Source organism: Cariama cristata, unplaced genomic scaffold (assembly GCF_000690535.1).
Source record: "Cariama cristata isolate BGI_N322 unplaced genomic scaffold, ASM69053v1 scaffold6497, whole genome shotgun sequence".
NCBI classification, from domain to species: domain Eukaryota; kingdom Metazoa; phylum Chordata; class Aves; order Cariamiformes; family Cariamidae; genus Cariama; species Cariama cristata.
The window spans coordinates 31,886-55,303 of NW_009626012.1; the positions used below are offsets into that span (position 1 = coordinate 31,886).

General features: G+C 39.7%; 1 protein-coding gene across 1 annotated transcript in view; it reads left to right on the forward strand.

The window, feature by feature from the left end:
• Window positions 1-22,329, forward strand: part of ALMS1 (Alstrom syndrome 1) — a gene marked incomplete at both ends in the record, with an annotated part of 53,821 nt that extends 31,492 nt beyond the window's left edge. Inside the window, 9 exons of the mRNA XM_009703838.1 lie at window positions 3,363-3,533; window positions 7,382-7,528; window positions 8,261-8,592; window positions 12,614-12,728; window positions 13,974-14,228; window positions 15,940-16,184; window positions 17,246-17,429; window positions 17,646-17,709; window positions 22,230-22,329. Of these exons, the coding sequence (XP_009702140.1) occupies window positions 3,363-3,533; window positions 7,382-7,528; window positions 8,261-8,592; window positions 12,614-12,728; window positions 13,974-14,228; window positions 15,940-16,184; window positions 17,246-17,429; window positions 17,646-17,709; window positions 22,230-22,329 (1,613 nt within the window). The remainder of the gene's footprint in view (window positions 1-3,362; window positions 3,534-7,381; window positions 7,529-8,260; window positions 8,593-12,613; window positions 12,729-13,973; window positions 14,229-15,939; window positions 16,185-17,245; window positions 17,430-17,645; window positions 17,710-22,229) is intronic.
• Window positions 22,330-23,418: the final 1,089 nt, after the last annotated feature.

Below are 23,418 nucleotides of genomic sequence, written 5' to 3' on the forward strand. Positions count from 1 at the left end.
CAACAGCTCAAAGGTCTTCACCTTTCCCAATGCCTGTGTCTTCAGCAGATCCCTGCCCGGTGCTTTCCTCCGTTACAAGCGCAGCAGGGCAAGAGCTGCCTCTGCAAAGCAGTGAGAGACCACAAGTCACTGTTCTGGCTTCAGGGGGTTGTAGTCTGAAGAATATCTTCAACTCTGTAGTTCCTACAAAAACTGGGAAAAGTACTTCTGATGCTGCCACTCAGATAACAACAGAAAGTCCTAAAAAAACTACCTTTTCAGCAGAGATTTATGTTAATTCACAAGACTGTGAAGATGCTGTCCACCAGTCATCTCTCCAGAAAGCACATGAACATCCCAACAATACAAATACACCTTTTAACAAGATTTCCTCTTTCCCAAGGCAGAGTGGTGAGCAAATTAGTGACTTATATGTATAAGTAGACTTTTATCTATTCAAGTTCGAGACATTTATAGGTATTAAAAGACAAAACTAAACCCAGCTTTTTTGTGGAAGTAACATTCTTGAGATAATGTTCATATTTGAAGTTGCTCATATAGGGGGGAAAAAACCCAACCCTTAAACTTGGGTTTTGCAGTCTTGTGGGTAAGGAGTTGTATCAATACGGTTGTGATTCAGTTCAGTTTTATCTAGAACTGAATTTGTTGTGTATGAGTCTGGTTCAGGAAAATTTTCTGACATTTACTTCTAGATAATTTGATTTGGTTCACTGCTTGGTGTCTATCTATCTGATTACTGATTTACTCTTTAGTCGAGGTAGTACAAAAACTAAGAGAAAAATATGCACATTGCTATTATCAATAGAATAAACCAGAAAAATGTGCAGAGCTTTTAAAATCTGTTGACAGAGGAATGTGGATGTTGCACAGTGGTTTCCCACAGTGGTCTTTTATACTACTGATGTTTGTAGACTTGTGTAGTTTTCATTATTTTTCCTGGGCTCCAGGCTTTGTATCTCTATTCTCAGGGTGTTTAAAATAGTTGAGAGAGCAGATCCTTTCATTATATCAGAGTGCAAAAAATATTTCAGCTATCTGATCACCTCTTCTCTTTGCTAATGTTCTGGTCCAAACATTTGCTGGAATTCTGTCATGACAGCACACTGTTTTAATTGACTTGAGAGACAGATATCCATGCTCATTTAAAATTATTTCATTAAATATGGATCAACTGGGAGCTAAGTGGGTGAGGCTTTTTTTTTTTAAAGTTAATGTTTGTCACCCTAGTCATAAATTTAATATTGAATAGGTAAGTTCGCTATATTTTTCTAGCTAAGCAATAGTCAACCTTCTAACCATTGGGTGGGTATTAAATAATTAGATTTAATAATAACTGGAGTTTGTTTTCCTAAAGAATAGGATATTTATCCACATTTACAACAGTGAATATCTTCAGCAGTCTGCTTGAGTCCTGATCTGTGGCTTTTATCTGAGTTGCATTAAAGGATTAAAGCCTGACTTCTGTTAATTGCTTTGCCTTCCATCCCCACAGATCAGCCCTTATTGCTGCCATATAAACCTTCTGGAAGTACTGGGATGTATTACGTTCCTTATCTAAAGGCAGGATCCAAGATTTCTCCAGTTGGGTCAGACACCAGTGTTGAGAGCTCTCACTCAGGTACTTCTTTATCTTAGGTCTTCCAAATGCAAAATGATGGCTGTAGCTCATGGATCAAAATATGTCTCATTCATATGCAGCATTGTCTCAGTTGAGCTCAGATTTCTTTTGTCCTACCAGTTTTGAGTAAGTGCATTGATTTTTAACAGAAAAATGTCTTTTGTTCATGTTCACACCACTTTATAAGACAAAGAAGTATGAGTCCTGCCTGAAGGCTATAGTTTCAGTTTCTTTGATGAAAGGGATGTTAGTACTCCGTTCTGTCAGTGAAAAGAAACAACACACAGTGTTTTACAGCTTGATGATTCTTTGCTTTCCTCTGGGAATTACTATTCAGTTTGGACCCTTTCATATCTCTGCCAGTTCTCCTTCTTTTTAGTTCCCTTATTTGTGTACATTCTCCTGCTTTTTTAAATTAATTTGGTATGTGTGCATTCTGAAATATCTGCATAATACAACGTGCATTTCAGACAATAGCTTTCTCAGTACTGAATTTCTTTCTTCCATGTTAGGCGATTCCAGTGTAGAAAGCCTTTCTATAAACAATGTAATTTGTAACTGTGGTTTAAAATACATATTCACTTCTTCGCCACATCCTTCCATCTCCCAGTAAAAAACACTCCTCATTTACTTGAGGAAAGGATGCTCTGTGATTCATCAACTTCTTTTGCTTTGCCTGCTGTTATTTTTCATTTCTCTCCTATATATAAAGAACGCATCACTTAAGCATTATAGGTCTTATTTGCAGGTTGTTTTCAGTCAGAGTTATACGCAGACAAAAGTAATATTACAGAGATGTCCTGTTCCTGACAGACATGCCCCCAGGGGAGTAGGTTGATACAACAATGACAGTAAGTGCACAGGTTAGTCATTATAGCCACAAATTGTGCTTGTAATTGTTTATGCATCTCTGCTCATTACCTTTTTCCAGTCTGTCTGTTGTAATATGGTCAAAATGACAGAAACAAATGTGATGCGAGTCTGTTGTTTTGCGGAAACCATGATGCTAGATATAAAAATTCAAGGCAGTGTAAGGTTCTAGAAAATGTACAGCAGAATTAAAAAATAAATTTTGTTTTTTGAACTCCCTGCTGCAGCTAGGATTTTTACCTCATGAGTAGTACCTGAAGGAAATCGAGTTGAGGAAGTCTACTGAATGTAACCAGGTGATGTTGACAAGGATGATAAATCAGTTAGGGGCCGTTTTAGGTTTCTATTGTTAGGAGACAGCGATATGATAGTAACAGAGCTCTGCTGCTATTGTCTTGAATTCTTGTTTAGAGGTTATACAGACCTACTCTATTTTCCCAGTTTTTCCCCGTTTCTGTCATGAGCTCAGAAAATAGATATTTACATCAGTCAGTGAAAATGCCTGGAATTTTAATGTGAGTAGAAGGGAGTCTGGACATTCCAAGTCCTGTGTCTGCTACCTAGCAGACTTGTCTAATGCTCGTTTTCTTGTATTGTTCTCTGCTCATTAGTAGAATAGGTAAAATTTATCTACATCTCAGGGAAGAACCTTGTCATCAAAGATCACGGAAAACATTCTGGCGCAATACCTACTGCTGCTGTGTGACTCACTAGAACTGCTCACGAGGGATCATGGTTGTTGATTGGTGAATACACTGGTACTAATACTTGGATAATAGACTTTCTTTCAGACCTTGTCTTTGTTGTGAAATTTCTGTATCTATTTGTCCTGATTCCTCTTTTCACTCATAATTATTGCGCGCTCTCTCTGCAGGGTCAAATGATGCCCTTCGTCCAAGTCTTCCAGCAAATGTGCTTGGTTTAAAGGATGGTAATCCTCCAGATGGTATGGCTATCAAGCATAAAGAAGGAACCTTCAGAAAGAGGGCCAAGCCCAAGCTAGCCTGGGCTGAGGAGCAAATGATACCACTGGAAGCTTCCTCAGGTAATTAAAGCGTGTGTTTAGTTTTACATCTGTTTTCATACACAGGAAAGAAAGTAGAGCAAAATAATTATGTTTCAGGATCCATGATTTCTGGTCTCATCATATTGCTGAGAGTCTGCCTGAAGATGCTGAATTTGACTCAGTTTTCTCTTCCCCATCTTTCTACTTCTCCCTGAATGCCCAAATACTTGGATGTTGATATTTGCTAGCATTCCAGTGGCCCCAATGTTTATTGGAGCCTTGTAAGATTTTTGTGGGGTTTGGGGTGGGTTTGTTGGGGTTTTTTTGTTTGTTTGTTTGTTTTTTGTTTGTTTTTAAGGCACCCTTAAGTCTGTGAAGTGCAGAGTCTTCTTTATGTGTAGAAAGGATGCCTGTGTAGAAAATGACAGAAATTCCCTGGTAAATAAAAGCAGGTGGAATGACTCTGTTTATTGGGTTGGGGTTGTGTTCCTGCCCACAAATACACTGATATCTTGTGATGTCATGTAAAGTATCTCTGTAATGTTGGTATTTAAGTGAATTTTAATATGATTTGACTGATATCTCTTTCTTCCTCCCCTCCATTAACCTTGTTGGATGGTACTCCTGAGGGATGAAGGTCAGGGTTTACTACTATAGTAGCCTACTTTAAGGCTTTATTTGTTGAGAATGCTGACGAAATGAAATTACGCGGAGCTAACTAATGATTTTGACACTGTATCTCATGACAGTAGCTAAAATTAGTTCTGATAGACACTCTTTTTGTACAAAACCTCATTCTGCGATTTTGAGTGGCTCATAAACTTCCTTGAGTCTGAGTACGGATGAGGATTTTTGTTGTATTTGAGAATTGCATCTCGTCTTGGACAGAAGTAACTGTAAATGGAAAATTGCTGAGTGGTTGCCATCTCTCCTAAATGCAGCTATTCATTCCTCAGGGAAACTGTTTATTGCATGGTACAGTATTTTGCAGCCTGTGCTATATTAAACGAAGAGTGAGCAAATTGCAAGGAGGTAATATAATTGTGGTTGTTAATGAGGGGTGGGACTCGAAACATACAAACAGCATAATGGATTCTGAATTAGAGAGTTCCTGCTCTCTTCTAGACAGTCACATATGCGGGGTTTTGGGGAACCCATTTTTCTTAGTATCACGTAAACTTGTTAAATGAAGACATTTAATGAAACAGATTTTTATGGAATACCTCAGTGTGATTGTTGTTGTCCTTTTTAAGCAGGCAGCTCAGTGTGCCAGGGATAAGGTCACCTCACAGAGCTATGCTGATGTATTGATGGGGATTCCTTCTGAGGATTTTAATTCTTCACTTCAGAAGGGGATTTCTTTGAAGCTTTTCTCTTCAGAATGGAGAGATTTTGCTATTTCTAGAAGATAATTTTTATTTCCGGAAGGTAATTTAAAACGCTGGCATAAGACACACTGAACTTCATTATTTTATGTTCATTTTACTTTATTGGTAAGTGTACATAGGACCAATAGCTGAAGTAGTGCAACAATAAAGACAGTGTTGTCTTAACCTAGTTTTTCTAATGGAAGAAATAATTCTCTGTGAGCATTTATAAAATGCAAGGATATGGAAACAAGTAGACTAAGATAGAAAAATGCTTTTCTTCATTCACTGTGAGTAACTCGGAAGAAGAATGCTGGGTCACAGCGGTAGAGCTGAAGAAAAAGCGTGTACAGAAGTAAGCTCTGCGAACAAGAATCTGCAGTAACAAACAAAATATCATGTTGGAGCAGAGATCAGTGGATACCTGTCTCAAAGAACAGCCTGGATAAAAATGAAAGGGGAACAAAAGTCTTAATATAAAATCATCTAATAGTATTTTTCTGTAGCTGTGATGGTCTAAAGACACAGGCAAGAAAAGAACTGTAAGTAGAAATAATCTTTTGTTAAAACAGCCGGTACAGTTGGAAATTTAAGCAAGCTTTCTGAAGAGACTTGCGTGTCTAAAATCTTCTCTGACTTCTTCAACTATATTTTTAGATGGTCTAATAAAAGATTACCTCTACCCACAGAGCTTGTCTAGAGCTTAAAATTATGCAAGTTATGTGGTTTTTCTTTTTTTAAGTTTCTCTATATAAACTTATTTTTATTTTTTGCCTGTTTGCATTCCTTCCATTTTGTTGGTTACTTTTTAAAAGTACAGAAATAGCAAAAATTCTGCATAGTATTCCCAAGCCTGATCTCATTTGTCAGGAGGATGTGGAGGAATCCTCTTACATGAGTATATAAACATTGACCTTGTATGGGAAGAGAGAGATTTCCAATTTCAGAGGTAGTGAGGCTGGGTCTAGTTATGCTATTCGTGATCTTGACATTACACCAAAGTGTCTCTGTGTTGGGAAGGGAAGACATGTATAAAATATAAGGAAAACAAATGACTAACTAAAAGTAAGGTTTATGAGGCAGTGCTACCAATATGAATTCACACAATTGTAACCCTTCCTGAGCTTATCTTGCATCATGGTTTCCCATGTGGAATTGAGTTTTTATAAAAGCAGCTTGTGATTCATGATGAGGTAGGTAGGTATTTTCCTCCTGGGGTAGGGAGAGGCTTGGTTGTGGAACTTGCCACCCTTTTACTGAATCAGTGGCAAAACTTGCTCAAATGAAGGAACAAAGACTTGGTTTCCAGTTCTGTTTTCATCAGTAAATCACAGTCACAGAAACAAGACTGTTTAAAACAAAAAAAAAAAACAAACAAAAAAAAAACAAACAAAAAAACAAGCTTAGGAGGAATGTTGGAGAGCTAGAGAAAAACTAGTTTGCATGTGATGCCTGCCATTAATGGAGCTTGATATGTATTTGCTGACAGCTCCCCATTACCTGGTCACTGGTGTTAGCATTATTAAATGGACTGTTCCTTTTTTGTATTAACTCTTTTATTTGTATTAAAGCTATTACTACTCTATAAGGTGTCTTTAAATGACATACTTGGCTAAAATGGCATGGATTATCTTGCAGTAAGCATGGGGACTTGGGAAATCCTTCTGGCAGTAGCATCTATAATTCCTATTTTCTACCTTCATGGTTCACTACGTAATTCAGTCCATTATTCAAAGAACATAACATGAAACAGAATTTTACTTTTTAAAATTCAATATTTTTTTTAACAGTATGTTACAAACCACTTTAAAATTATTTTGGAGTATATTCCTGCTAGCCCATGCTGCATGCATACTTAATGTATGCCTATTACAAATGAGTTTATAATTGGATTTCTGCATATAGTCCTTTGTAATTTCAGATAGTAGCATATTCTGGGGGGATTTCACTGCTGCTTTGAAGTAAAATGTGTCATCTGATCTTGAAAGCAAAGCAGGGCTAGATCTTGGTATGCCATCAGAGATGGTTCTAGGAGCTGTAGAGGAAGTGGTGTTGGTTGTCTTTATATATAGTGCTGTTCTGAGTTAGTTAAGAGATAATGTTCAGGCATAGCCTTAGGGGACATTTGTACTCCCTGGGCATTTGTCTGAAAAGAGGCAAAGTAAGTTGCAGCTGCCTGTCATGAGTTTCCATAAATATAAATAAAGATTCAGTCCAAATTTTGGTCAGGGTAATTACCTGTGGTGTAACTACATTCCTTCTTCAGCTTCAGTTAGGTATAATATTCTCTTGGATTCTGTATTGCAAATGATAGAAAATATTATTTACGTACTTTTAATAGTGCTGAAACCTCATTTCTACATTTGTTACATTTCAGGAATGGGTACAATGACTCCTGCTTTTAATCCTTTGAAGGGATTGGCAAGTGTTAGAATGAAAACCATCCTGTTTAAGATTTGCTGTTGGCTGCTTGCTTCCCTGTAAAGAAATAAAAATTCGAAGTGTTTTCTTCTCTTCTAGAACAAACAAATCACTCGAAGTCTGTGAAAACCACTCATTCGGTCTTCAAATCTACACCGTTCTACCTTCATCATCCAGTGTCCACGTGTGAGAGCTACTTCCTATTTGACAGTGAGCTGTCAGAAGACAGTTCTGATACTGGACACGGTAGACCTTCCTCAAGGGCTGTCTTGCAGAATTGGAAAAAAGCACATCGTCATCAACGTGTTTACTCTGTTCCCCATAAAAAAGATGGTGAATATGAGTTCTTTCCACTCACTGCAGAAGCAGATCACAGCAAGAATGAGGATCTAAATGTTGGCATGTCTTTGGGGAATGAAACGTCACGGAAGGGGCTACTTCAACACAGCAGAAGAGAAGCAGAACACAAGGCAGCTAGAAGTTATCCTTTGCCATGTAGACAAACAATTCGCCTCAATGAGACTGTGGAGAAAGACTTACCACCAAGACAGAGAACCCACTCCAGTGGTAGATTACATGAACTCTGGATGAAGTTTTTGGAGAGCCAGGAGAGATACCAGCACCATGATTTTAGGCGTAACAGTGAGCTGTCCCTTGTTGAACGCCTTGATCAATTGGCCAGGGTCCTTCAGAATCCCGTTAAGTATACACTAATACCAACAAACTCTGAAGAGAATATTTCTGAAAAGAAAATTAAGGAAAGAGAGCAGAAGAAAATAAGACTGCCAGAAAAGCGCATGTCTCAAAGTACCTCAGAGCCTAATGCAACACATGTTGAAGAAAGACCACGTATCACCCATGATAAAAATAGCTTTGTTGAGCTTGGGAAAAATAGGTCAGGAGAGAACATTATCTCCTACATGAATAAAATTTGGGAACACCAGCAGTACTTTAAAACTCCTAGTGACACTTCCTCAGAGGCAAGACTTAGTAGAGATCGTGGCTCCACGGTCAGTTCCACCACGATCAGTTCCACGACGTCGGAATCAGATACGGTGACCCAAACAGAGACAGAAACTGCTACCTGGACTGAGGTGAGCAGTTCTGCTTCCACCATTGATACTGCCAGGCTGATCAGAGCTTTTGGTCATGAAAGAGTGCAGGTGTCACCAAGACTCTCTCAGCTTTATTGCACCATCGACCGCCAGAAAAGTCGCTCTGAAAAGTGGGACAAGGGAAGTGGCAAAGCAGTGGGCGTGGAATATCCAAAGGTTACTTCTGAGAGACACAGGAAAAGGAAAGAGATCCAGGTATGTGGTCAGTTAGACCAAAAGATAATTTTAACTAATCTTTACAGGAACTCTTAAAACTGCTGTACAGTAGTAGAGTTTGTTGTTCGGAGAATCATTTAAAATTTCCCAGAGAACATTGTTTATCTGGTAGGCTTCTGTCTTTGATCTAAGTTGCTCAAACGAGTCTCTCTGCCTTTCCAGGAATAAGGACGAGATCAAGATATCTTAAAACATCAGTTGTGCTTTCTTTCCCTTTGTTCTTATTTGTCTTTTTTACCTTCCTTTTTTTTTGTCTTGGGGAGCAAGATCCTGCTGTATCTGACTCATAGTTACCTGTAGGTTCTGTGCTTTAGCAATCCTGAAGACAGCGGTAGTGGTAAGATTGACAGTGGTAAGTTGAAGTGGTAGATTTTGACTGCATATTGCTACCTGAATATCTCTGGGCAACGATAAATACCATTTCGTAAAAACTAGAATTATTATTTGAATTTTCTTGCTGTTTGTCTGTTTTAAATGTTGGAATTATTTTGTCTTGCCGAGTTTTGGTTGTAAGCTTCTTCAATTTCTGTATTTGGCAATTTAGACGTGTTAAAAGACCAAGTCTTGGCCCTAAGGATTCTAGGTGAAAAGTCTGGACTAAAGTTGTTCTGAAGTGGAGAAAATCTTTCTGATTACTTCAGTTGAATTTGGCCATTTGCCCTTGGGAGGAGAAGTGAAAATTAATTTCCTGAAAGGGGGTCTTGGCATGAATTTGGTGATTATAGGAAGCAATTACAGAGTTTTGGTGTTCTGTAATATACATTAATGCTGAAAAGTACAGGAACAAGTGAGAAATATTTCTTTATTTTTTTCATATTACCAGAAAAAAGTGGTATTGTCATCATTACTAATAGATTTCATTGAAATGAGTTGGGTTTTTTTTTTATAGAAACAACTCAAACTCAGTCTGTGCGTCAAGTAAGCTAATGAATGCATGTCTGGGGGAGAAGCAGTCTTTTTCAAGATATTTTTATTAATATTTTTATTTCTAATATTTATTTAAAGGTAAAATAAACTTTGCAACATTAGGACCATTAATTGGAACACTGACCATCTAACAGTGAAATTAGGATCCAACATTTCTTGCATGGTTGTAGTATTTAGGAGATGATTTTATTCCATATTCCATTCATAAGACTAATCTTTCAGTGTCTGTTTGAACGTTAAAACCAGCATCTAGTCTTTTGCCTGTTAAAATCACTTGCGAGATCACTGATTGCAGTAATACTTATATGAGAATGAAGGCTCACTGTTCCCGGTGCTTAGTGTTGCACTGAACCCATATGGCTTTAGAAAGTAGTATCTTTTATCTGCTGATGTCGTGTTCTTTTTAAAAATACATCTAAAGAGACACATGACCCACCTCAAATAAAGAGCAAGAGAGAATTGATGGCAAAATCATAGAATCATAGAATGGTTTGGTTGGAAGGGACATTAAAGCCCATCTCATTCCACCCCCCCTGCCATGGACAGGGACACCTCCCACCAGACCAGGTTGCTCACAGCCCCATCCAACCTGGCCTTGAACCCTTCCAGGGATGGGGCAGCCACAGCTTCTCTGGGCAATCTGGTGCAGTACCTCACCGTCCTCGCTGGGAAGAATTCTTCCTGATATCTCATCTAAATCTGCCCTCTTCCAGTTCCAAGCCATTGCCCCTTGTCCCATCACTCTGTGCCCTTGTAAAAAGTCCCTCCCCAGCTTTCTTGTAGCCCCTTTAGGTACTGAAGGCTGCTCTAAGGTCTGCCTGGAGCCTTCTCTTCTCCAGGCTGAACAGCCCCAACTCTCAGCCCGTCCTCACAGCAGAGGTGCTCCAGCCCTCGGATCATCTCCGTGCCCTCCTCTGGACTCTCTCCAACAGGTCCATGTCCTTCTTGTGCTGAGGACCCCAGAGCTGAAGGCAGTACTGCAGGGGGGTCTCACCAGAGCGGAGCAGAGGGGCAGAATCCCCTCCCTTGACCTGCCGGCCACGCTGCTTTGGATGCAGCCCAGGGTATGGTTGGCTTTATTGCACATGGCTGGGTCATGGTGAGCTTCTCGTCAACCATCACTCCCGAGTCCTCCTCCTCAGGACTGCTCTCCATCCATTCTCTGCCCAGCCTCTATTTGTGCTTGGCAAACTTAATTTAAAATCCAGATTTTGGTGATTGGCTGAACAGAAATCAAGATTTATTTTTTTTTTTAGTTGCAAATATCTGTGCTTCAGAGGCAGATATTTATTTACAGCAGGAGCCCTACTAGAGAGACTACTGTACGCATCTTTCAGGCAAGTGCTGCATTTTGTAGCTCTTTTTTTTAAATGACAGCCTATTGTCAACTCTGCTTCCAGAAAACTTGGTTACAGCTTTTTTTTTTACTTATAGATACTGAACCCATCCCAGAAGACTTTTATCTATTCCAATTTCTGTTATTTCTAAAGCATTCTTCAAGCTGCCATCTGGTAGCAGGTACAAAGCTAAAGGTTGCACTATTCAACTGCTGAAGGGCTTTGAAACATTGCACTGAATATTCTAGTCCAAATAGGAATATGCATGTCAATATTCAGTACTGAATGGCTGCTTATATTTATTTCTGCAGGCTGATATGCATGTGCATGTAAATGAGTTCTCTTGGATTTTTTTTTCTGTATTTTATATTCTCTTCCCTTTTGCTGAGCACGTATTCAAATTTGCTTCTGTTCTCTGAAAGAAGATACATATCTACTACATCTGTCTAGTGCACTCTACTCAGCTGTAATAGTTTCATGAAACTAAAAAAACCAGTTCTTTCCAGTGTGCATGAGAGTAAAAATTACCTCCTTTTAATGTTGAAATGAAATTATGTTTAGCATTGAAGTGGTGATAGCAGAGATTCAATAAAAAGGTAATAAAAAAGCCTCTGTTCATTTCCATTGTGGCTACTGTTATGAGTTCCTAATAGGATACTAATTGCTATGAACAAGGAAAAAAAAAATCTGTTTCATAATTAAAAATTAAATTCAGCGCAATTGCAGAGATTGGTCTGTGCGGCACTGTTGGATCTGAAGCCTGGGGAGGCACTGTCAGTTAATTGCTGTTAAGAAAGCACTAACCTCTGTATTTCATATAACCAAAAAGCTTGTGGACTAGATGCATTACACTTACAGAGTATATTCCTTTTTAAATGGCTGTAATGTTATAACATGTCATAAAATTTAAATTAATTTATTATAACAAAGTTGTGCTGCTTACATCTCTGCAGCTGGCACTTCTGTTTGTGTGAATGGGGAAGATGTGAAACTAGCATTTTGCCTAAGCCATGCTCTTACCATGTGTCTTCTTTTTCTTGTTTTTATTGAGTTTAATTTTCTCCATCTGGAGAACTTTGTGTAATGAGGATCGCAGGGTGAGAGAACTTCCCATGTTTTGAAAGGGCTTGGCTCTTTCATGCCAATGGTGCAGAACTGGAGTTCATTGTGACTTTACAAAGCAACACGTTAATCTAAGACAATTTGCCCCTCCAGCAAACCCAGCAACCTTTAAAGGCTTTTGGTTTGAGAGGGTAGGAATATAGGATGCAGTTTAGATGTTTATTCTCCCTCTTTCCAAAGCAGAAATATTTCACACTTTGCAGTCCCTCGTGAAAGTACAGCCAACAAACGATCTTGCCACAGCAGAGGTTTTTTTGTAAGTCTACCTTGACAGGCCACGCTGTCCCATGAACTTTGGACAACTGAGTTGGAGGATGCTCGGCACCGTACAGAATCTGCCTACAGAAATAATGCATTTTTCCTACTATAATGGGATGCTGAAAGTGCATTGGTGCATGAGGATAAAGTCAAGGCTGGCTGTTGTGTGGCATAGCGATAAGAGACACTGATCAGCCTGTGATAAACATCTGAATAACAATAGAATCAAGGTACAACAAGTAGAGAGTGATGACTATAACTTTTTTGCTGTTTAAAACCTGCTTTCTGTTCGTTTCGGTTAGTATTTCAGGAAATTCTGTTCTCTTGCGCTTTTTTTTTTTTTTTTTTTTCCCTAGAATGCAATCTCCCTTTCATCGGATTCAGTTTCTACAAGCAGTAGTTCTTGGGGGCCAAGCTCTGCTCTTAGTAACAAGCGACACACACGGATGCTAAACAAAGGTATCCAAGCAGGTAAGTTGTTAAATTCCAGACTTGTCTTTTCTGTATTTGCCTCTGCCTTTCATCTCTTTGGAAACCGTCCTCCAAAGTCTGTTGCATGTTCCTGATGGTGGGTATGTACAAGCAGCAGTCTTCAAATTCACTTCAAGTGCTTTTAGAGAAAGACGTTATGTTCTAATTAAAAAGAGCCATTTCACTTCCTTTCTTGGTCTGCTTTAGTAGCCAGTTTTCTCACTTACTTATAAGTTTATTAACCTAAACCTCTGATCCATTTCAATAGCAAAGGTGGAGTAACAGTATTTTTTTATATACTCTTTTCTCCACAAGACATCTGTTACTCACAGAATGTATTTTGTAGATGTATGCTATTTCAGAAGTCAACTGCTGTGTCTCATATTCATCTTGGTAATATTTTGGATGTTGCATTCTTTTTAAAACATAAAGTAATCGTGGACTGGTGCAGTTCTGCATTTGGATTTTTCTGGTGGCAATTACCAGTTTCTTCATTGCTTTCGTTTAGATGCTAACTTCCCATCATCAGATTGAATAATGGCTTTGTTTTATTCATCAGACATATCAATTATTTATTACTGCTTTTTTTTTATGTGCAAATGGATTGCATCAGAAAAGTATTTTCCTGGCTTTTTTTAAGATCCCTTTATGACTTTTTGAATGTTAGTTGACACCTTCCACTTTATATGGTTCTGTTAAATATTTGTGGTGTTGTTTCTGTTAAGTATTTGTAGTGCTGTGGGCAAACTAACCTTCTTTAGCTAAAACGTAGTTTTGAGTGGGACGCACTGGGTAAACTAACAGGTCCAGAAAAACCTGCAGTTCCGTTGTCTAAAATGTAAAGCTGTTTGTTGATCTGCCATTGGGTCTTTCAGCAGCAGATTTGAAGTTGAATCTTCCAAGAGTCAGCTCAGATCCCCAGCCAGGGGCATAGTTGGTTCAAGTTTAATTCCCAACCCCTATATATATGTATATTTGATTTGCTTGGGGTACTTGGTTTACACCACTTCAGTTTTACTCAGATTATTGTATAGTAACAATCCTGAGTCACTGTAAACTCTCCTTAAATTGAAAGTGGCTAATAGAAAAGATTTTGCCTTTTGAAGGTGGGGTAAAGAAAGTGATCCTTCAACTTCAAAGTAAAAATTGAGGGTCGTCCCCTGAACTATGCATGTTACATGTGCTGATGTTGAAGTACTTCAGCTGGTCTGAAATAAGATGTTGCTGCTTCCTTTTCAACTACAGGAGACTTCGAGATTGTGAACAGTGCAACTAAGAAAAACACTCGAGATGTTGGTGTGACTTTTCCTACCCCAAGATCTAGCCAGCCAAATCAACGGCCACAGGAACCCTGGCATTGCGTTGATAATAATTTTGGAGAGTCAGATGGTCTGGTCACAGATCATCAGGCAGCAAAAAACAAGGGTAAGCAGAATGGACAGCCAGGCAATTTTTTCATGGAGAAAAGGACGAAAAGGAGCAGGCTGCATTCACCACAAGGTCAGTCCAAAATACACTTTCTCTGCAGACCAGAAAAACTGTACATCTTGACAGCAACCAGCAAAATATGTGAGGAGGATTAGCTAGGACACAGAGTAGTCTCTCACTAGCATAGTCAGTTCCTACTCTATTTTTAATCAATGAATTTCAGACAAAAACACTATGTCAAGTGAACTGTCTAGTGCTTTATTATGATGGCATTTTCAATCAAATTGTTAGATGCGACGTAGCCAGTAAAGGTAGTAAATAGGAAGCAGTGAATAAGTCAAGGAAAGATGAATGAGACTGGAATCATGTAGATACTTAATTTTGATTTTCAAGGTATAAAAGGTTCTGTTAAGCTCTGAGTGACTGGTCACTGTAAGTTGTTCTTACTGTTTCATGTACTGAGGCTTCATAGAACAAGTGTTTTTTCAGGAGTACTTGAGGGAAGATTGTAGTATCAGAAGAACTAGACATGTTTCCCTCTTTTAGCTAGAGTTGCATTTTTGGGCTCATGGTGTAGCTTCTTGACCTTTTTTTTTTAGTTTCCTGTCAGTCTTCACAATGTCATGATTAAATGTTTAAAAATATTTTCCTTAGTCATCATTGTTGTTGTTGTAGGGACAAATCATTCTCTCTCATACTGGTTTAATTTAGAAAATTTAGAATATCTGCTCAGAGTACTAGCTGATGTATTCAAATCCCATTATGTATGTAAACTGTGAGTAATCTAATTCTTGTATACATATTTAACATGTGGAAGATGTATAGCATTTGATCTTCAAAAACATCTATAAAAAGCCACAGGGCTTAGGACAGCAGAAAGGATCCTTAAAAATGTGTAATTGCTGATAAATAACGATTATTTCCATTGAGAGAAACTTGCAAACTAAGCCATTTTGTGCCTTTTCAAAAGTATTGTTTGATAAAGACTTGCCGGTTTTCAGACACTTGGCAAAGGAATTATTTTGAAACTGCCAAAGGTGTCTGCTACAGAGCCCCACTATTATTAAACTGAAGTGAGTACTTATTGCAGTGTTAGGCCACTGACTGGATTTAGCTAAGACCTTAGACATTGTTGAGGTTTAACCCCAGCCGGCAACGAAGCACCACCCAGCTGCATGCTCACTCCCTCCTCAGTGGGATGGGGGAGAGAATCAGAAAAGTGAGAGGACTCATGGGTTGGGATAAAAATGGTTTAATAGGGAAAGCAAAAGCTGTGCACGCAAGCAAAGCAAAAGAAGGAATTCATTTCCCACTTCCCATGAACAGACAGGTGTTCAGCCATCTCCAGGACAGCAGAGCTCCATCGCACATAACAGTGACTAGGGAAGACAAACGCCATCGCTCCAAATGTCTCCCCCTTCCTCCTTCTTCCTCCAGCTTTTTATTGCCGAGCATGACGTCATCTGGTATGGAATATTCCTTTGGTCACGGCTATGTCCCCTCGCAACTCCTTGTGCCCCCCGAGCCTCCTCACTGATGGAGTGGTGTGAGAAGAGAGAAGACCTTGACTCTGTGCAAGCCCTGCTCAGCAATAACTAATCCCCATGTTGTCAACACTGTTTTCAGCACAAACCCAAAACTTGGCCCCATACCAGCTACTGTGAAGAAAATTAATTCTATCCCAGCCAAAACCGGCACAGGCATAAAGGACTATAGATGAGGATGGAAAATAGACACACGTGTTGTCTGCAAGTCTTTATTCTCTTCTGTGGTCTTTTAACAGGGATTTCATGGTTTGTCCAAGCAGAAGACTTGAAATCTGAATCTAGGAAAGAAAACCATTCCAGTTTCTTTTCTGGTCCTGGTCCATCTTGGATGGAACCATTGACGAGCACAAAGCCTTGGAGAGAGCCTCTCCGAGAGAAGACCTGGCAAGAGCAACAGCACAGCAACATCATTCAGCGAGCAGTTCCAGAAAGAAGTGCTGAGACGAGGTCCTTGCAGCCGTTTGTGAAGCTTACGCTACAGGTAAAGGCATGCTGCACTATAAGGCTGCTGAGATTGCAGTAGGATTTCGGAGTTATGCTGAATCTTACGGCAACACTTTTTGTTCCTTTTATTATTGCACCTTTATAATCACCTTTATAATCACCTTTGTAATAATTTATAACCATTGGAAAACCAACAAATTCATCAGTCCTTTTTGCTTATGATAATCTGGCTTTCTACAACATGCTAATCTATTTGAATTGATGTAATATTTTGGGGCTTAAATCATATGGCTTCAGGAACTAGAGGGAATGTAGCTGACGATGTCAAGTCATACTTGCTTTCATGCAGAAATAGTACTGTGTAATGTACATAGTATGTGATTGAAATGGGCTTTAATTCATACAGTGCAAACAGTGTATGTGTGTGTACATCTGTACACATGCATATACAGTGTACACTTCAGACCAGGTGTGATCACTCTAAATATCTGTGGAGAAATAGAGATGTAGTGTACAGAAATATGAAAGAGATCGTTCATAGCAAGTGAAATGTAAATTAGGAAGTGCTAACTAAGGTGCATTTCTGAACCTTCTTTAAGTTCAGTTGCATCTGTTCATGTGCTCAGAGACTGCCCTGTGATGGAAATGGAAGTGTGGCAAACGGAGATGGCAGGAGATCACTTTCAAAATTCCACTTCTGATCCAAAATAAATTGCTAATGTTGACATGCCCGCTGATTTATGACAAGGGAGATTGTAATAACTTACAGAATCTTCTATCCTATGGGTTCAAATTTATTGATTCTTTGCTATGCTTTTTTTGAGAAGAAGTTTATGTCTCTTTTGCTAATTATTTTACCATTTTTTTCATTTCTGGCCAGTTAATTTTCTGGTTATTGACAAACAGTTTGTTAAACAAAGTCTCTGAGGATTTAGCCAGCGTTAAGGATACAAGATTTTGTATGCTACACTGAATACTACTATGATGGGATTTTTTTCCATGCTTTGGTGATGGTGTTAGATATTTTGATTATTGCCTTCCAGCTGTAGGGAGACAGTCTGGCCACTTTAGGCTTTGTTTTGTGTCATCCCATCATAGGAGGCTCTTGCAGCGCATCGCCCTGATTTCATCTCCCGCTCTGGAGAGCGTATGAAGCATCTGAAGCTTGTAATGGAGGAAAGGAGGATACAGAGCATACTGCAGTCCGAACGAGAACAACTATTTAATCCTCCGGAGAAAAGAAGGGGCTACAGGAATGCAAATCACATCCTGCCCGACACAGGTACCTTCATGGTTCTGCTTTATACCTTCTATAGGAATTAATGAATTTCCACATTATACTTAAGGGTGTGTGTATTTTTAATAAAAGTATCACAATTACTTAACATTATCGTCTCTAAGAATCTATAACTTATAAAGGAGTCATGTTGTTGCAGTAGTATTCTTTGTGAGAAGTAGGCTTGTTCACCGTTCTCTTATCTCAAAATTTTCCATTTAGGTTTTCTGACTAGAGAAAAGAGAAGAACAATTCCAAAGAGTGAAATGGTTCAAAGATCTAAACGGTAAGTGTTTCAGGTAGATAAGTGACCTGGGTAGGAAAGATGGATGAATCGTATCTGCAGTCAAAGAATTGGATGTTGGGGATAACTCAGCTTTTCCAGTGCAAGATGTAGGCACTTTATCAAAAGGAGAAACCACCTATTTAGAAAATCCAAGAAAGAAAATGATTTTGGAAAAATAATTTCTGTAACTAAACGTGAGTATTCTGCTGCAGTATCTACCATCCAAGCACTACAGCAAACTGTGCTAGTATTGGATCCCTAAAGGAGAGGAAATGCAGGGTGTGGGCCATTAGAGCATCTGTGTAGTTTTAAACATTAACAAACCAGGTAATTGGTGCAGGAGGTGAGGCGTCATTTCACCAAATGAAAGTAGCATTATGTAAGAAATAATTACCCACAAAGGAATACAGAGGCTTTTGCCCTAGAAGAAAACCACCGTATGATAGGTTTTTGCCTTATTTTTGACTCAGGTAATTCATTTATGAAATGCAGAGCACACTAACAATGTTTTAAACATTTGGAATACCTGTGCTACAGAGAGAGTATGTGAAGGTATAATAAAAAACAGAGTTTATTGCAGCTAGATTCTGAAGCGGTAGCGGGGTCAAGAGGAGGTGGTTTGGAAGAGTACCAGTTGAGAAAGCTTAAGTACTTAAAACTAAATTAGAAATTCATGAAGTCATCTCTGATGACTTGTAAAGTTGCATAAAAATACAATGATACTGCAAGTTCTTTAGAGTCAAAACAAAACGAAGGTCAAGAGCGTACCTTGAGGCAAGGGATATTTTAAAATAATTGGGATTTCAGCATATATACAAGTGCTTTGTTGCACTGAAGTCTTGGAGTGTACATGCTACATGAAGGGAAGGGTCTGTGCTGTGTGAAAGGGACAATGCTGTGGGCCAGGACTGTTTTGCAGCATCTTCATCGGTAGTAGCGATGGGATGAAGCACACCTCAACGGATTTGCAGGTGACAATGAACTGGGAGGACCAGTCAGTATGCTAGAGAGTAGGTCTGCAGTTTCTTGAGATCTCGACAGGCTGATGGCAAGGGCCAAGAGGAATCTCATGAAGTTCGACAATGACAAATACCAAGTCTCTCCTTGCAGTATGCTCTTGCAGTGATGAAGGCCAGCTACACGCTGCATTTCGTGCAGGTGTTGGGAAGTGGATAGTCCCTCTGCTTGGCACTCATGGGACCACAACTGGATCCTCTCTCCTGTTCTGGGCTGCCACTGCAAGAGAGATGTCAGCAAAGTGGCTGGAGTCCGGTGGAGGCCATCAAGATGGTCAGAGGACTGAAGCACATGGGGCATGAGGAGAAGCTGTGGAGGCTGGGCTAGTCCGGCTTGAGGAGAAGGAGGCTGAAGGTGGGGATCTGGCAGTGGTGCCTCCCTGCCAGAAGGATCTGGCAGTGGTGCCTCCCTGCCAGAAGGAGAATTTAGAGGAGGCAGAGGAAGAATCTTCTTGGAGGTTCAGGGTGACAGGACAAGCAACAGTGGGGATGGGAGAAGTTCTAAGTGGAGACAAGGAAATCAGTTTTTCATGAGGAGGTGGTGCAGCGCTGGACCAGGACCCCACAGAGGTGGTAGAGCCTGCGTCCTTGGAAATAGTCCCGAGTTGACAGGACGAGGCCTGAGCAAGCTGATCTAGGCTTGAAGTTAGCCCTGCTTTGGGCAGGAGGTTGGACTAGGTGACCTCCAGAGGTCCTTCCAACCTCAGTTACACTGTGATTCTACAAAATAGCTACTGGAATACACAATATATAAAATAAACCCCTTGATATATGTGATGGGAGAGTTCAAAAAGAATGTTTTATTTCAACAGCCTTTGGCATTTAAAAGTATTTTTAGGACTTTAATAGAGAGGTGGCAGAAGTGGTAAATATGGCAGTTCCACAAGGAATGCATCTCCACATGTTTTAGCTGAAGTAGAAGGATTCAGGTTTGGATCACTTAGACTGTGAGATCAATGTATCTAAACTCACATATTTTCAGAAACTCTGATTTCATAATAACTGAAGTCAGCAGGATTTCTATGGAGACTGATTCAGGCAGTCACACTTGATGACTTTTTTTTGTTCTTGCTGCTGTCATACTCCAGCTCTCAGTTGGAGCTGAGAAGTAATTTATTCTGTACCATTCTTTTGAAATCCACACCTATAATGAGTGCAAAAGCCTTTTCTTTTTCTCTGTGAGGGTATAAATGGAATTTCTCATGGCAAATTAGCTAGAGGTAGTGAAAACAATTTTCAATGAATTTACCTACAATTCTGTATTGCCCACTTCTTGCTCTAAACAACTTTATGGAGGGATGATTTGTGCAGGGTAAATCTTGATCTTTCTTTGAGGGGAGCCCTAGAATGGTGAAAGCCTTTAGAGAACGGTGAGATGGTAGTAAAGCAGTACCCCAAATCTTAGAGGTATCCCTACCCCCATATAAAACACATGCATAGACCCAGCACCCTCTGCTGCCTTCCAGCAAAACATGAGAGGAGGAAAGTAAGCATCTAAATGTGATTTGTTTCCTCTCTTCTGTAGCGGTAATGTGGGTAGTGAGATTTTTAGAAAAGATGACCTCCTAAAAGCAGCTGCAGACAGAGTAGGAAAATAGGGATACACAGGAAGGTAGGGCACTGGAAGGAATGCAGTTGCTTTTTTTTTGTTTTTCCTTCTTTTTTTTTGGTGTTGGATGTGTATTTGCTTACTCATCAATTCCAGTGTGAAGTCTGACGGATTGGTAAACACGATTTTGTGGGGGACTGTAGAAGCTACAAATGTGTATGGCTTTCCCTAGCTGATGCTGGTGAATTAGACAGGAGATAGAATTCAGTACTAATTGAGACTTGGATTTGATCTTTGCTTTCTTGATTCTGCCTACTTAGTTATGTGTTATCGTACAGCTTTCTATTACTTTGTTTTCCAGCTAACTTTTCATCCTTCTCTCGTTTGAAAAGTACAAGTGACACCTAACTTGTACTGACTAAATAGTAAATGGGTGCAAACTAATACACATTTGCCTCCATCACTTCTCTTGCCAGTCTGAAGTATTACTTATTTTCCTGCTGGTATTAGTACCAAGCGAACTGTCAAAGATGCCCCTCCTGGCTGGTGAGCTGTATTGATTTGCAATGTTCAAAATGGGATGTGCTGAAGTACTTTCATAGAATCATAGAATCACAGAATGGTTTGGGTTGGAACCACCCGCTCCCCCCCCCCTGCCATGGGCAGGGACACCTCCCACCAGACCAGGTCGCTCAAAGCCCCATCCAACCTGGCCTTGAACCCTTCCAGGGATGGGGCAGCCACAGCTTCTCTGGGCAACCTCTGCTACTGCCTCACCACCCTCACTGGGAAGAATTTCTTCCTCATATCTAATATAAATCTTCCCTTTTCCAGTTTAAAGCCATTGCCCCTTGTCCTGTCACTCCCTGCCCTTGTAAAAAGTCCCTCTCCAGCTTTCTTGTAGGTATCTTGTAGCTTATCTCGTATTTCAGATAATACAAATTGAAGGCATAGATGTGTTTAAAAATATTTGGTGTACCAACAGTAATTATGCAAAGAAGTTATACTGATGTAAGAATGAAAGTCTGTGAAAGAGTATAATGTAGTATTGTATCTATAACAAGTGGTGTTTTTTTTTCCTACTTGCTGATTATGAAATCAGCATGTTAAGAAAGGAGTTACAGTAAGATCTGTCTTGCTTTAAATATTACAGGACTGAAATTTTTGAACATTGGTCATTTCCACCTCCTGTAAACCACAATGTTTTTGAAGCTGCGTGTTTCTCAGCAACAACTGTCACGAAATTAGTAAAGCTTTATGGTCTTAAAGGAAGATTTGGGTGAGGCAGTGTGAGCAAGACACTGCTGTCCTAGCTCTCAGGTCCCTGCTTTAGATGGTGGCATGCAAAACAGACTAGAATAGCACACTGACTCTGCACTGAGCACCAGTCGCCTTCTGTTCAGTTCAAAGCATCCCTTGCTGTTTGGCCCTGGTGTGGGAGAAGTTCAGCACTGGAAAAGACAAAGCATTCACCTAAACAGGGCAACAGTGTTGAATGTTGAAAATACTGAAATACTGAAAAGATGTCTAAATAGCTTAAATCAGATTATTCTTGTGATAAAGATATTGCTATTGATAGATGAACATGTTAATCGGAATGAGCCTATCCTCAAAGCAATGGAGCTGTTCTGTACTGAAGATACTGAAGCTCTGCCTTTTTGGGTAATCACCTCAGCTATATGGTCACTTTAATGATATAAATATTGCTCTTAGGAGGTGCTGCTTGTAAGAGAAAGGCATTATGGGCTGTGGGAATTTCCAGGATCACGACTGCTATGTATTGCTCATTTTCCCTCTGTGACACCAGTAAACCCCCAAATAAATGTTTCTGTGATCTGTTTGGCCAGTAGCCTGTAACAGAATGTGAAGATAAAACAGAGGATGGGGTTTTTTTTATATCAAGAAGTTCCTTCCTTCCAACTCACTATTTTTCACTTTTTGTGTTTACACTTAAGGATCTATGAGCAGCTGCCAGAGGTGCAGAAGAAGCGAGAAGAAGAGAAGAGAAAAATGGAATACAACTCATACCGCTTGAAAGCACAGCTTTACAAAACAGTAGGTGTTCTGGTCCAGTATTTATACTGGAATATTTTAGAATTTTTTTTTTTCCTCAAGGTCACAGCATTATAGTAATATTTACTAAATGCTAGTTCCGTGGTATTATTTTGCAACTTCTAGGTGGTTAGGATATATTAGCATTTAATCAGGGTCAACACTTAGCAAAACATGAAACAAAAAATCCCCCTACCTAACCTGAAATCCTTCCAGTACCTACACATGTTATATGGAAAAAAGACAAGGAAGCATGGTCCCTATTAAAGCATAGAAAAAAGGTCTTACGCAGTCTTGAGGGCAGAACAGAGGGATCGTGGAGCATAGTTAAAGAAGATATTCCATGGACAGGCTCTTTGACTTGAAGGCTGCTGATTTTGATCTCGTGTACCCTTGCTGTAGATCGATTTAGCTTACACAATTCACAGCTAACTTCACAGCCATGGTTAGCAAAGCCTGGAGTCAGTCCTGAGGACTCCAGGATTTTGGTGAGACGGAAGAGGAAACAGTGAGGCCCATTTTGCTGGGTTACTCTAGGACTCTGCTGAATCCTGCCTCGTTCTGCTATGAAGCAGCGAGATCCCTGCAGGGAGCTGCTTCTATCCCAGCTGACAACTGCTGCTAATGCTCTTCCTCCCTGGCTGTCCAAGTTGTGCGACATGGGCTTTGCATCTGTCTGTTAAATGCAGGTTGAATTAACGACAGAAAGATTCAAGAACCCTGTGCTAGACACTCACTTGGGTTAAGCACACTAAATAACAAGGAAGAGAGTCTTCTGTCCCTCTGCCCTGCCATGTGCACACATCTAATTATCTAGTATTTCTGTGTAACAAGCAGTATCGATTTATACACAATAATGTGATAAATGTCCTGATAAAACAAAGGACGCCTATTTGTCCCCTCTGAGAAGTGCATCTCCAAAACTGAACAGTGTATCACTTTCTGAGCTGTTCTAGGCATCCATATGCTTAAGCTTTCTCTTAAGACTTAATAAGAACTAAAAGATGAGAAACAACAGTTTGCAATACAAACACAGAGATTCTAACCTGACTTAGCTTCTCGCTTTTTAACTAACCCATGTACCATAAAACG